We start from the raw sequence: 15,483 nt of genomic DNA, 5'->3' as shown, positions 1-15,483 counted from the left end.
AGCTTCCCTCTCTTATGAGTGTTTTTCTCCTTAATTTCTTCTTCAAATCAAACGTATATAAGTGTGGAAAAAGTTAATCTAACTTTGTCCAATCGAGTAATATCAACTAGGAGTGTGGTTGGTCTTATCTTGGAAATAAGTTAGGGGATGACATTATGTTTTTACCATTGGTTGGGATTTTGCATTTGTTATTGTTAGAATATAATAATTGAAATTTATTTATTTTGGAAAAAAACAAAGTTGACAGTTGATAAAGCTAGGCAAAAGAACAAAGCTTGCTCGAAGAGGGTCACCTAAGGGGGGTCTTATAGAAGAATGGTTCTGAAAGGAGAAAGGTTTTCGGGTTTGATAAGCCATAGAAGGGCTCTGAGGGGAGCTGTGTGGAAGGGTCTTTCGAAGGGTTTCCGATTGGTCCAGGTCTTTCAATCTGTAAGACAGAAGGTAATTAAGAGACACGCAAGAATTTTTCTCTCGTGGGCCCTTCAATGCTCAAGTTAGACATGGTCGTGTTGTTGAAGGATGTACGTGCAATATAGATGAGAGTCAAATAATGTTGCGCGAAGAGTTAGAGATCAGTTTCTAAGTTTGGAAGAAGGATGTAAAAAGACGAGAGGGGTCAAGGGGTTTTTATACTCCTCAAGAAATTGGGACACGTGGCACACATGGCATGACCCTTCAGGTGAGGCCGTGTCATTGGGTTAAGTTTTGGGAGGACCTTACTAAGAAACTCTCTTGGAGAAGGTGACTCAAAAAAGGATTGGTCGTGTTGTGTGGAACAACACGGGTTTGAGTAGGGAGAGATGTGTTTTTCAAAGGGCTTTTAAGGTTAGTGGCCAAGCTTTTAGGAAAGTTAGCCCCTTAAAGGTCTTCGAAAGATCTTCGGAAGACTACTCGAATTTTTGGGTGATTGGGCTCTCATAGATCCTTCTAGGAGAAGACATTCTCTCAAGTTAGAATTAACTTTTTCATGGAGATGTTCCCGAAAAATCCTTGCGAAAAATATGTTACAATAGTATTAGAGATAGTGTTTTCTTGTCTTCAATTTTAAATGTAAAAAATTAAAAAAATAAATAACAGAAAATTTCATAAAATTCATTCCGGGAATACTTTCCAAAGAAAAAGACTCTGTTCCCAAAGTGATCCACTACCACTAGAGTGTACAGTACCAACCCATGTCCCTCACGTTCATTACAAGTCACGTGCTCTCCTCTTTGCCACCTACCCATCAACCATCAACCAAATATAAATAATATAAATTATAATAATAATAAGCACATGAAAATGTCAAAGCTTGCCTTTTATAGATTCTCCCTTTTAAGTTTTGTGTAGTTGAGTGGTAGGTAAGTTGGATATTCATGATTTATATAGATGCTCCATTTAAATTACTGAATTTAACTTTATTATTATTATTATATTAACGTCTTATTACTAACGATATTACTTTTTTGCTTAAACTCATAAATTTTGTGACGTGAGATCACTCGATAATGATAAAAAATTAAAAATTAAAATTTTAATCTCAACTCTTGATATAAATATGATTATGTCTGAAGAAATGTGTTCTAACTAGGATAGGATAACAGGGAGACGATCGCGAAACGAGTCAAAATAAGTTTTAATTTTGTAAAAATTGTCGATAAAAGTTTATTTGATGTAAACCAAGGACTCTAATCAAAGAGTTTTAACAAAGCTAGATATCAACACTATTTTTGTCTACTTAAATTTGTCAAATTCACTCCAAAGTGATTCATAATTAATTAATATATCTTATAAATTGAGTTAGTAATCGAATTATGATGGGATAAAATGTATTCAACAATTACGAAGAAATGAATTTTTGTTTTATTAATAATGCTCTATCATTAAGCTCTTTTTTTAGTTCATTTCTGGGAGGTCCCGGGCACCTGCACGCCACGTGGCGGTGGATATAGTGACCGGCTTCGGTGTTACCTGGCCGTCCTTATCCCGACGCCGTCCCCACTGCGCTTACTGTGGTCATATCCACATCTCATCGCTTCCCACCCCACCCCATCCCTTTGCCTTCAGGAGTAGTTACAGTTGTCGGCTCCACAGTCCTCTGCCGCACGATCAATTCACACCATTCCCCCGTCTACCCCGTCAATCTCAACCGTCGGATCAACATCGTTCGTCCCAGATTAACTCGATACGGTAACGGTATGCACGAACACTAGGGAAATAGCTGCAGGATAGAATAGCCTTAATGTCAGCATGAAATGTTCGGTGTGTTACGTCCTACGTTAACTCTCATGCACCGCCTTTCCTCTGTTTTATTCTTCTTCTAATTTCGAACGGGAGAGTCAGAGAAGGGGGGTTTAAAGATATTGACCGGAGAGACGCCGGACAATGACGACGTACGGCACGATTCCGACGTCATCGCCGTCGAAGCTGGAGTATATCTCGCGAGCGAAGGAGCGGCTGAAGTCGGGACTGGGCGCGAGGCGGCCATGGAAGGAGATGTACAACTCGATCGGATTTCCGGCGAGCTTCGGCGACGCAATCAGACGGATCAGGAAGAACCTCGCCTACTTCCGGACGAACTACGCAATCGTGGTGCTGCTGATCGTGTTCCTCAGCCTGCTATGGCACCCGATCTCGCTCATCGTATTCGTCGTCATGATGGCCGTCTGGCTCTTCCTCTACTTCCTCCGCGACGAGCCGCTCGTGATCTTCGGCCGCACCGTCGACGACCGCGTCATCCTCGTCGTGCTGTCCGTCCTCACGATCGTCTTCCTCCTGCTCACCAACGCGACCACGAACATACTCGTCTCGCTGGCCATCGGAGTTTGTATCGTGCTGATTCACGCCGCCTTGAGAAAGACCGATGACTTGCCCGTCGACGAAGAGTCCGGCGCTACGGCAGCTCTCTACCCGGGCGGCGCATCGCCATCGTCTTAGCTTCTCGTGCTCTGCCGCTGCTTCACCACATCTAGGTTTTCCTCAATAACTCCTCGTTCTATTTGTTGATTCTGTACTATTATTGCTCTCTCCTTTTTTCACTTTTCCTTTTCATCATCGTGCAAGTGTGCTGTGCTTCATGAACTCATCATTTGTGCCAGTGTGGTCTATAATTCTGTAGAAAAAACCTCAAAATTCGTCCTCGAAATCTCTCTCTCCATTGATTGCCAAATCTAATCTTTCTGTGTTTTTGCAACTTTCTGAATGTTGGGGGATTCGATTGACGGATTGAACAAACTTTTCTGATGCTAAAATTGGTCAACCGTCGTTCAATTCAACCTGGGTATTGTTTGGGGTATACGATCTGAAATGGGTAGGCTGGTGATGGGCACTGGGGATGTGTGAACTGTATAAAAAATCTGTATCCCTTCATACCTTACATTCATCACATCTCTGTCCACGTCTCTAGGATAATGATTTTTAATGCCTAAATATCGATTTGTGACGAGTACAATATATATATATATATATGTGATGTTATGATACTTGTTCATTTGCTAAATTACGTCAAATGCATAATTTCACCCCCTCAACTCTCACCTTTTGTGTTTTTTTTTTTATTAGGACACTTCAACTTTATTTACTCCCCCAATTACACCACTAAATTAGTTAATTTCACACCATATGAACACTTAATAAGTGTGGCTCACAACGTGATTTGCACTCCATTGATGATGTGAATTTTATTTATATTAAAATATTCAAAACTAAAAAGAAAAATAAATCCAATTATTCTCTTTCCCTTTTTTTTCTTTTGAATGAAACCTTTTTAAAACATTCAAATTCACCTACCAAAATTAAAAGAATCCGGCAAATTTCCAACCCAATTTCCAATTTAATCAAAATGCACGTTCACTGTCATGATCATCTTTGTTGTCATGATCATCTTCGTTGGAAGATGGAGTAGGAGTAGAAACAGTATTATTTGGTTGGGTTAGATTGAGAAGCTTTGGATTAGATTGAGAAGCTTCGAAATCAGAACAAAGTGTCAATCCAAATCTCATGATAATATTCAAGTTATTAAAAGTGCTTGAAGATCAGTGGCGATTCCAAAATTGACTAAGTGTTCATATGACATAAAATTGGTTAGTTTAGTAGTATAATTGAGATCAAGCAAAGTTGAGGGTGTCATAATAAAAAAAAATAATAAAAAAAAATATGTCATGTTGATTTATTCATGAGTAATTGACACTAAATAAAGTTGAGGGTGCTATAATAAAAAAATGTGAAAGTTAAGGGGTCAATTTATGCAATTTTTTGGTAAATTATATAGGGGATGGCATCCAATTCACTTATATCCAACCCTAATTGCATATATAGTTATGATTCATTGAGTCTTTTCTTTATCTAATAGTGATTTATTGAGTCTTTTCTTATCTAACAGGGATATATGAATTGCTGAATATTACTAAAAATAAAATATATTTTACTATAAACAAGAGAGTTATGAAAAGAAAATTAAATTAATAGAGGGTCTTGCAATTGCAAACAAAACCAAATCAAACCTTTAACAAACAAGTACTTGAAGATTATAGAAATATTTAGTGAAAAATACATAGATATTCTATTATGAGTTACAAAAATCAATCTTAGATCAAATTATCCCTACCAATGGATGGTTTTAAATAGATACCTATATTTACATAAATTATTTTAAATTCTAATTTACATCAATAATCTCATATAATTAAGATTTAACTTTCTATCATTTAAGTGAGAAATTTAATAGTTTTAAACGACCCTTTACAATCATAATAAATTGAAAAATTAGGGTGGGAAACTGTTTAAGATTAAAAGTTTAATTAACTTGTTGGATTAGAATCAAAATCCACTATGATTGTGAACCTTGACTTTAGTTTGTTCACGTGTGGCCTCTTATCAATCAAAGTTTAATTGGATTGCTGTCTTTTTCTTCTTTTATATTTTAAAGAAGAGGATTAGGATGAACTTGTTAAGCTTGCCAATGCCAATACTACTAAGAAAAAGTATCAATTAATTTAAAAAGTTACTTGGAGCACTTTATTTTTACACTTAATAGTGATATTTTATATTATATAATATATTAATATAAAAGTGTCACCTTAAATATCAAAATTAATTATTATGTAACATTTCTGTTGATGAATTGAAAGTGTGTATGAATGAGAAACTATTAGAAGTATTGAATTTATATATAAATATTAAAACCGAAATAATAGAATTTATGTTAAAAATCAAACCAAATCAATTGAACAAATAAAAAAAATTAAAAAAAAAACATCATTTTTGATATTCCGAACGGTTTCATTATTTTAATTTTTTTAATACAAAAATTGTCTAAAATCAAGATTATCAAACTTAAAAACTAAATTAAACTGATCTATAGATTAAATTGAACCAACAATTTCAATAAGTTGAGTTTGATTAATTCGAATGCTCATCCCTACATATGGTAACATTGGCCACTTGGAAATTTTAGTTTAGAGTTGAAGCTTTTATAAGTTGTAATATTTTTTTTAGTAAGTCTGGCTTGATATGTTTTTATTTATTCAAAGAAATTATATCCTTAAATACTGATAATAACCTATTTATGTGATTTTATTTTCATTTTCACCTTTACTGACAAAGAAACAGAAAATGCAATTTGGGTAATTTAATTTCGTTTATGTAAAAAAAAAAAAGAAAAACACAATTTTTATTTTTCCAAAAAAACTAAAAATACAAAATTACATTTTTATGTTTCACTAAACATCTTTAAAGTTTAAAATTTGAGACACTTTATCATTTTGTAGTTTTATTTTTCACCAAGAATTCTCTTTTTAACGTTATTTTCTGGCCAAAAAACATATTAAGAAAGAAAATGACTACAATATCTCATTTAATTTAAAATAATTATATATAATGATATTGTTATAAATCAACTTAAAATAAAAATACTAAATTTACCTTTAATTAAAAAAAGTGGCAATAATTAATAGTTTGAGCAAAGTGTCTTCGATACAAATATTAATATTTGTGCAAACGTATCTTATAATGTTTAGGAATTATTATGCATTGATGGTTTTAAGTTTTGTTCGTGTTCTTATCACATTTTTTTTATGTGAGTGATTAGATATTGACATCACAAATGTCAATATTCACAACAAAAGTCTTGAGTGTCTTAGGAGATTTAATATACAATCTTTTTGAAAACTTCTTTTGACATTTGTGTATTGTTATAATTGGATGAATATTTTTTATTTATTTGTTCTTTTATTGCGAGGTTTGACATATATTTTATATTTAAACAGTACTCATTATTTTTGTTTTACTGAAATTCTTGTTTACAATATATATATATATATATATATATGAAAATGTAACCAATAACCCTAATATTCCTAAACTCCATATAGCAATGATGGATAAATTGAAGACTAATGGTGAAAATAAAGTAATTTTTAAAACATAAAGACAGTGTTTGAAAATTTAATCTAAAATCATATTTATCAATAAAAAAATTCAATTCTGGGGAAAGTATTTTGGTTCTACAACTCAAAAATAAATTAAAGACCAACTTGTTTCAATAATTTAAAGATCAGAATTAAATTGCATTAGATTATAGAACAAATTATTTCCATCTATTTTTTCCTCTCAAATCATCAATAATTTACTCATCTTTTCTCTATTTAAAGGTAAAGTTTTAACATTTTTTAATTAATTTATAATAATAATAATAACATAACCAGGGTTGGGTGACCATTTCTATGGGCATGCATAGTAAATTCCATTAGAATATTTTTGTCGGTTATGTAAAAATTTAATTGACTTTGGCCTTACATGCTGACTTTTTGAGATACCGTTGGGTTGAGGCTGACCCTGAAAAGATCACTTCACTTGGCATATGGGATGCCATTGGGGCCACTTTTCTCATTCAAAAATAGTCCCATTGAAATAAACTTTTCATCAAAACATCTATTGAGCAACTAACTAATGGAAGGGGGAGGATTTGATGGATAGAAGTAAAGTTATCCAATTCATTCGTGGGCACCAATTATGCATCATCATGTGTTTTCTTATCTATCTGGATGAGATCTAGTCTGTCTAGTAGAATAGAATCTGATATGATTCGGTGGCCAAAAGAAGAAGAAGGGATATATATTATTAACAAAAGGAACAAACCAAAACAGAAGATGATACAAACGCCAACCCACAATCTTTAACTGTGCAAACAGAAAATGATCGCCTGGCCATTGCAACCTGTGATGTGACATCTTTGAAACCACCAAGTGGTTGTTGTTAGTGTGAAGAGATGTGAGATTTTCTATCTTTCCCGAATCTTTCTTTTGGTTTTTCCTATTGTCGTCTTCAAATACATATATGTCAGTTTCAGTAGTAAACATTCAGTTTTGAAAGGAAATGATCAAATATGAGTATGGTTATGTACTACTCTAAACAATTTTTTTAGAAAATAATTTGAGTGTTTTTATTATAAAATGTTAATATTCATATTAAAAACTAAATAATACTCGGAGAAAAAATGAAAAAATAAAAAAAGTATAACCTTTGTCCTCCCTAAGCATTTTTAAAGAAAGTAATCCAAGTGTATTCATAGTAAAATGTTAACCAAGGATGTGAGAAAAAAAAAAGAAGTCTCCTTTGATTTCAAATTGTTATTGAGGCATTATTGGCAGATTTGTCCGGCTTGTTTTATTTTTTTTGTTACGAGGAGCATAACTTCTAGATTGGTAGCTTGGATATTATTTGTTTCGTTTTTTATTCAATTTTTCTTTGTAAAACTTGAGGTATGTGTACACACTTTTTGGTACAAGACATAAGTGCAACAAACGAAATAAGAGTGCGTAAATAGATGGTTTAAGTATGTGAGAAATACAAAATCGATAGAAACATACTTGAGGTGAGTACACGAAATGGAGAAAATTGTTAATGGAAGGGAGAGGAAAATCAAAGAAAATTAGATAAAAAGGCTGAGGAGATATGATGGCTTCTAAGTAGAGATGTCCCATCCAATTATAGAAATGTACGGAGATCTAAGATTCTATAGTAACCAACTCGACCTAGTGATACTGAAGGCTGATTGTTCTTCTTCATTTTCTATCTCCATAAATTAGAGCCGAATATATATATATATATATATATTGATCATTGCCAGTTGGGATCAGGACTAATTGATGGACAACAAAACCCCTACATATTTTTAATTCCCCATATACTACTTATTATACACAACTAAAATCCAGATTTCATTAGACAAAAATGAAGTGAACAGGAAATTAACCAAAAAGGAAGGGAAAAGAGATACTTCGAGCCCATTAGGCAGTGCAGCTTGTAGTGGGGCAGTGCTCTTCACGAGTCATCCCCACAAGAAGGCCTCCTGGCCTTATCCCTTTCCCAGTAAGGCAGCCTCGGTGACTCGAGAGAGAGCTTACCGCTGAATCCTTCTAATGCTTCACCTAATATTGGGCCGCTATAGTGTTGGTGTTGCTGCTGCTGCTGTTCCTGCCAAATCCTCGCACTTCGACTACCCACATCGTACTTGGGGGTCGATAATTGAGTTGAGTCCATGATCATGTCCCCCTCCAATACTCGGAGTACCTGTTAGAAGAGTTTTAACAAAAATAATAAATATATGAAAATCAGCACCAGAGATAACAATGTCAGGTATTGTATCTCAATACATTTCTTCTCACAACCTCCACGCATATATATAGTTCCAGGACAGTTCTTGCAAGTGCCAGCCCATTGGTACCTACTTGGAAAGGCTAATATACTGGGAAGGAGGTCAGTGCAACTATTTTTCCTCCTCTAGTCGGGCAAATTTTACAGACATTATAGAAATGCCTAATTTGCCTTTTTCATGCCTAATTTAGAAAAGCCCGTGTCCTCTATTAGGGAAAGGGCATAAGATAACTCTTTAGAGATCAGAAGGGGAGACGGTAGAGGATACAATGTAAGTCTTGGCTCAACACAAATACACAACAATATTAACTGATCATAGAAGCCTACCCTTGAGTGTGTCCACCTGACCTAGGCATACTAAGAGAGGCATTTTTGAAGAACAGCCACAGACTACTTTTATAAAATTTGTCTTACCTGTGACATCCGAGGCCTTGAATGAGGATCTCGACGAATACACAAGGATGCAGCATGTAACATGCAATAGACCTCTTGTTCATTATAATTGCTTCCCAGCCGTGGGTCGACCAGCTCATCAATGGCACACTCTTCCAGCAGTGGGCGTGCCTGTTTCAAACCAGAGACATAATATCAAGGACAAAGGAAGAACCTACAGTCTGAAGGAGAAAATAACTTGGTTGAATTTGAATTTGTATCAATTTGTCTCAGCAAATTACATTGCTCATCAAAAACATTATTTTTACACTTGTACACTGAAATAAGTAAAAATGGTCTATCATATACCCATTCGGTGAGGCACTGCTGACCCTTTGGCCGGTTAAGGTCCACAGCTTTTCTTCCAGTAACAAGCTCCACCAAAACAACCCCAAAAGAATAAACATCAGCTTTCTCTGTGACCTGACCACTTTGAGCATATTCTGGAGCCAGATACCTTCAAGAAGCAATAGTTGGCAAATCAGCAAATTGCATAGATGATCCAAAGAAAGATAAGTGTTGTATCTCAGCACATACCCGAAAGTTCCAATTACCCTTGTGTCAACTCCTGTGTCTCCATCAGGTTGCCATCTTGCCAGGCCAAAATCTCCAACCTATTGAATAAGAAGTTGGAATAAGATCACAGCACTTCCAAACCTGTCTCTATTTTTCACATGCATTTCTAACTACTGAGGGCAGCATCTGGTTTAGTGGTCTTTTTCAAAGAAAATTTAACAAGAACAAGTACTGATATAAAAGAATAAGAAATGATCATACTAGTGGCTCAAAATCATGGGTGAGGAGGATGTTGTTAGGCCGCATGTCCCGGTGGACAATGCAACCCACTCTGCATTCTTCGTGAAGATACCGGAGTCCTCGAGCAGATCCCACGGCAATTTTTTGACGTGCAGACCATTCCAATGGATCTTGATGACGACCTAGGGAAAACAAATTTCAATATAACTTTAGCAAAGAAACCTAACATATTCAACAACAATCACAAGGTGTAATTCCCACCGGGAGGGGTTCTAGACCTTCAGGTAGATAATTAAATGGGCATAAATTCTCAAAGATAAAATTGAAGGACCAAAAAGAAGCACAGGCCTAGTTTAAAGTTCGGTCTCTCATGCAGTAGTAACAAGAACAAGAAACAACATACCAAGCCTTTATCCCACTACGTGAGGCTGACAAGTTCTTGTAATAGCACTTTAAATTTTTATCTGGGGAAGTTTATGCTTTGGTCTTAACCATAGAGATAGTTCAGTTAAAGGAAAGGCATATCAAATTTTATTCCGGCAGAGAAAGTATGACTTGGAACACAAATAGGCACGCATTAGAGGGCACATAGTCCAAATTTTTCATCATAGTCAAAACTTGTACATAAAAGTTAAATAAAAATGCTATAGATGGGAAATTTATATGTACCTAGTCTTTTTTGCTTTGAATTCATGTCTGCGTGATTTAAATAGTGACACCATTAAATATTCTACTTCAGGAAAGCATAAATTACCATATAGATGAGAATCCAGCGACCCGTTACATATGTATTCATAAACGAGCAGCCTTCTCCGGTCCTCAATACAGAATCCAATTAACATAACTACATTTCGGTGCTGAGCACAACTGAGAACTTCCACTTCTGAGCAGAATTCCTGATCCCCCTGTGAACTAGCCAATTTGTGTTGCTTGACAGCAACTGCCTGACCATCCGGCAGAACACCTCTGTGGACAGAACCAAACCCGCCTTCTGCCAAGAAATTAGCATGGGAAAATCCACCTGTAGCAAGCTCCAGCTCAGCATAGGTGAACCACCTTGGGGGTTTACCAAATATGGGTGACTTGTGTTGACATATTGAACACAAAGGAGGTGGCCCAGGAGGAGCACTCCTGGATAAAGAAATTGCTTCTCTCAAGTTTCCACTGAACTCCAGATCAGGTCTATAACTTGGCAATCCAAATCCAGCTTCTCGATCAACCTTGGATAATTTCTCCAGCATAGCATTTGTTGTGGGTGCTTGAGCCCTAGGATTGGTTCTTTGTGAGCTTTCATCTGAAAGTTGTGAGGAATGATGACGCGAACTAAGAACTTCCACCATCCATGGTTGGAACCTTAAACTTGATGAAGATGAAGATAAGTTTCCGCTGTCTGTGTCTGAACTTGATTCATCAAGATCAGGAGTTTCTTTTACACCTAACAATTCCTCTTTCTTCAGTTCCCCATTTATTTCAGAAATAAAAAAGGGTGAGGTCGTCCCAGGATCTGAGCTTGATACTGATGACGTGCCAGCTTCAGTTGCAGTAAATAGCTCAGGACTACTAGTCGGAGTCACCACAGGTCCTCGAATGGAATTCACGGGGTCATTCTTTTTTCTAGGTTTTTTCTCAGATGATTGATCCAGTTCAGATGGCAAAGGATGTGCTGTCTCAGCTTCCTTTTTGGGTGACCCAACCAAGTTTAGCCGCAGAACTTTTGGCTGGGAGCGCTTCATAGAAACAATGTTGCATTGCAGCTCTTCCATACAGCGCTTCTCTTCATGCTTGAGCTGCCTGCAATGAGTACTCAAAGGGATAACTTGTGGAACATTAATCAAAAGAAATAACATGATTGCCAAATAAATATCAGGGCACCATTGGAGATTATAACTCATAGAGAACAAAAATAGTTAATGGAGTTGAAAGTTGTATCACTTGATAATCTCAAACATAGTTAATGGCGCACATAAGAAGTAAGATCATTACTTGTCCAGTATAACCCAACTGGCTAGAGCTTTCCTGGCCTCTGCAGCTACTGCACCACACGGCGATCCAGAAACTATTTTTATCTTGACATTTATCTACAAAACAAATTACAGATATAAAATCCTATCAGACATCATGTGTGTATGGAAATACAAATAGACAACACAAATAGAAGCACTGACTTTGATAGGATCGCAAACATCATGAAGCTGAAGGATCATCTGGGAGCAGGAATCTGTAATATCAGACTTCTGCTCTGAACTTGTTCCAGAATGAGACTTACGGTGGCCACTGGCACAATCTCCAGCAAATCTTGGAAATCCCCATAATTTCCTACCTAGAGAATTGGGGAATTTAAAAAAATCAGAAGTATGCCTATCAGAAGGTTTTAGGAACCAGTGCTTTCATGATTTAATCCAGCAAATTAATCATGAAAAACTGAATCAAAATCTGTCCAGAATCATAGCACAAATGTTATAACAGATAATAATAGATAGATTTACAACACAAGGTAACATAATCAGATATAGTCTGTGTAGACTACGTAACATACAACAACAACATATTCTCTTTACTTTTTTCCTTTCGACATGATAGTCAAACATATTCAAGGACCCCCATGAAGCAAAGTTCTGAGAATCCCCAAAAAGAAAAATTAATACAGCAACTAATATTCCATTTTCTTTTTACTGAAAAGGAACTTCATAAGAGAATATGCTATAAAATCCATGGTCCCACGAGAGGGCTGAGAACCAGATTAATTCATTAAACTGCAAAAGCAGTAATGATCTTATATACCTGATGATCAGAAGAAAAACAACATATTAAGCCCTCAAAAGCTATTCTTTTGACCTGATGATCAAAAGAATAGCAATTACTTTTGATACCTTGTACTGGTAAGAGGAAGACTAGAACTGTCAAAATCAGTTCCATGCAACAAGTAGGAACAATCAACCTATAACAGGCCAATTGAGGCATCATCATCAGATAATATATATGTAGCAGGAATACAACATTGATTGTCTGGACAGGTTAAAGTAGAACAAAATAAAGGATAGGGCAACTATATTCCATTTGCTTGTTACTGGAAATCTGCTTCTAGCTCATGCTACCCAAACAGAAATGAAAGCCCACATAAAAAAAAAAAAAAAAATAGAAGGCTGTAGCCATTCAACTAGTGACAAAAAATATGAAAGGACCAAAAGAAACACACTTCATTTCCACGCCCTGTACGAGGAAGAATATAACTACCAACTTGATTCCTTGAAACAAGCAGGTCTAATCAAGATACAAATATTTCAGTTGAGGCATAATCAAAGAGGGAGCGGTAAACCCAATAGCTAATTCAAATTTAACGACAAAGGCTACCTGAACTTTGTGAAGGGACGACCACCAGCAGGGTAATGCAGTCCCCAGGCTGAACAACATGAGTCAAAGCCCAAACGAGAGCAGACTTGGGAATTTCCTTGGACGCCTTCACGGCTACCACCACCTTCTCGGTGACATCCGAATCCTCTTGCTTTCCACTCTTCAACTCACGATTCATTAGGCCACAAATTTCTTAAAACACAACCACAACCCCCCTTCTTTCTCTCTCTGAGCAAACCCAATTCTCCCCAGGTCCAGCTATATTTTGATTTCAGAACAACACAAACCCAGAACCAATAAAGGCATACATGCTACACGAAATGACAAGAAGAAAACATTATTTTAGAATTATTGTGTATATTCTGTCCCTCCATCGTAGGTATACTCTCAGCTAGTGTACACCCGACATTTTCACCTTAATCAACTGTGATGGTCAGTCCCTCTCAAAACTGACAAGACCGTTTTAACCAACAACTCGACCCAATCTTTTGAGAAATCCGAACAGCAAACACTTTGCTCTAATTTGCACAACAAAAGTAGTCCTCCCTTCTATGCAACAAAAGAAAACGTCCAAAAGCACTCCGTTGCATTTCGCCTTGCTCCCACTAATTGACCGAAGTAGATAAAAGTTTTCTGCCACGAATATTCCGAATATGTAGCAAGCATTGGCGGATCTGCAGAAATTTCGCCCGAGTTAGCCAGATGAATCCAAACGCATGAGAAAGAGATGAATCTTGCTGGTACCAATCACACTGTTCACCAGCACATTGCATACACACAGCAGGCAAACGACACACACCACATACGACCTCTTAGCCCTAGGCTTTCAAATCAGAGAAGACCGCACGGTGACTGAGCTCTGGGGCGCTTTCCAGATCCGAAATCCGAACAAAACACTTTCACTTCCTATTTCAAGTAGGATCACAACGAATGTTAAATCAGATTCCGGAACGGTCACTCCTCAAAATCACCGATAAAACAGGAGGAACACCACTCGTACGTTTCGGTCTCCATCTCAATCACACTCCAAACTTCTCAAATCAAAACAGCACCGAGAGTCTGAGATACTGAAATCAGACTCACGCCTAACCGCAAATCCTGTGAATCCGAACGCATTAAATCGTCAAACAGGAACAGCATTCGAAGACAGAGATACGAACACGGAGCATTATAATCACAAACAAAATACGCATAAATGTAAAGAGAAGAGTCGGAAGAGCGAGATTACAGCATATTTGTTGCAGGAGCTGCGGCCTTCGACATCCATCAAAATCAAAGAGCGAGCGTGTGTCCAAACGAACATGAATTACTCTGTTCATGCATACAGCAATTGAATGAGAGAGAGAAAGAAAGAGAGAGATAAAGGAAGACGCAATTTATACACTTTAAAGAGGGCTATCAATTCAACCACCTCACCGACTCACCCCATCCCATTTGATGCGCGCCTGCAGATACTAAACATCAACTCGGCGATTTAATAACCATTATTCTCTCCTTACTTCAAACCACGTTTATATACACTCTGGACGGCATATGTAAATAAATAAAATTTATAAAATTTTGAATAATCGTTGCTTAATTATAATAATTAAACAATCATAAACATATCTTATTTTTTAATAAATTATATTTATTAATAATAAATATCTCATATTTCGTTTTAAATGAAATGTTAGGATCATGACTCTTTGTATTATTTATTTATCTAATAATATAATTATTTATATATTTAAAATAATATACAATAAATATATTTTATTTTAAAAAATACATTTATTACATCTTGTCTTTAGAAGATATATATTATATTATTGGATAATGTTAAACATTATTAGAGAGCAATGATTAAAGTTCAATAAATATATTTTATTTTTAATTTATAATAAATTTAATAATTAAATATTTTATAATATAATACATTTATCATCAACTAATAAGACTGTTTGGAGTCTAAAAGAAGGTACAATAGATACATATTAGTTGAAAATAAAGCGATCAAATATATTTATCATCAACTAATATATTATGATAAATTAATTATTTTGAAATGAACTCAAAATTGGCACTACAAAAGTATATACAAACGGATCAAACAAAAGTAGTTAAACCCAAAATAAACAAATAAGACAAGTTTTTGAGTCGAAACAAAATTTAAAAACAAGAATTTGTAGGCCTTTTAAAGTAGTTTTATCGATTTAAAATTACTTTAAATGGCAAGTGTCTAATTCAAATCCAATTTAATGTCAATGAGTATATATATATATATCAAACCAAATCCATCACTCACTTTAATTTGAATTGAATGTCAAA

General features: G+C 35.6%; 2 protein-coding genes across 6 annotated transcripts; one reads left to right on the top strand and one right to left on the bottom strand.

Annotated features, from left to right (window-relative positions):
• The first annotated feature begins 2,242 nt into the window (after positions 1-2,242).
• On the top strand, positions 2,243-3,172 carry LOC127794260 (PRA1 family protein F2-like). The gene has a single exon (XM_052325212.1). The coding sequence runs from the start codon at positions 2,365-2,367 to the stop codon at positions 2,914-2,916; it is 552 nt and encodes a 183-aa protein (XP_052181172.1). The 5' UTR covers positions 2,243-2,364; the 3' UTR covers positions 2,917-3,172.
• Positions 3,173-8,129: 4,957 nt separating this feature from the next.
• On the bottom strand, positions 8,130-14,653 carry LOC127795735 (inactive protein kinase SELMODRAFT_444075-like). 5 transcript variants are annotated; one of them, XM_052327604.1, is made up of 11 exons: positions 14,598-14,653; positions 14,402-14,484; positions 13,174-14,271; positions 11,988-12,142; positions 11,806-11,900; positions 10,577-11,613; positions 9,844-10,004; positions 9,604-9,680; positions 9,376-9,523; positions 9,049-9,198; positions 8,130-8,550 (listed from the first exon to the last, which is right to left on the bottom strand). In XM_052327604.1, exons 3-11 carry the CDS (start codon positions 13,349-13,351, stop codon positions 8,302-8,304), a joined length of 2,250 nt encoding a protein of 749 aa, XP_052183564.1. In that variant the 5' UTR covers positions 13,352-14,271; positions 14,402-14,484; positions 14,598-14,653; the 3' UTR covers positions 8,130-8,301. The 5 variants fall into 5 exon arrangements, with proteins under 5 accessions (XP_052183564.1, XP_052183565.1, XP_052183567.1 ...); XM_052327605.1 differs by having other exon boundaries at positions 14,590-14,608; XM_052327607.1 differs by lacking the exon at positions 14,598-14,653 and having other exon boundaries at positions 13,174-13,847; positions 13,973-14,271; positions 14,402-14,560.
• Between the last annotated feature and the right edge of the window lie 830 nt (positions 14,654-15,483).

The sequence above is a fragment of the Diospyros lotus genome, chromosome 2 (genome assembly GCF_014633365.1).
Source record: "Diospyros lotus cultivar Yz01 chromosome 2, ASM1463336v1, whole genome shotgun sequence".
Taxonomy (NCBI): Eukaryota; Viridiplantae; Streptophyta; class Magnoliopsida; order Ericales; family Ebenaceae; genus Diospyros; species Diospyros lotus.
This window is presented reverse-complemented; position numbering and strand designations above follow the sequence as displayed.

Bases quoted from the DNA above. Each gene is read 5' to 3' on its own strand.
- LOC127795735 (XM_052327604.1), bottom strand. From the start codon at position 13,351: ATGAATCGTGAGTTGAAGAGTGGAAAGCAAGAGGATTCGGATGTCACC. The intron at 11,901-11,987 runs GTCAGTGCTTCT...TTTGTTTTGTAG, and splicing joins ATGTTTGCGATCCTATCAAA to ATAAATGTCAAGATAAAAAT. The intron at 11,614-11,805 runs GTAATGATCTTA...TACTCATTGCAG, and splicing joins AGTTGGGTTATACTGGACAA to GCAGCTCAAGCATGAAGAGA.
- LOC127794260 (XM_052325212.1), top strand. From the start codon at position 2,365: ATGACGACGTACGGCACGATTCCGACGTCATCGCCGTCGAAGCTGGAG.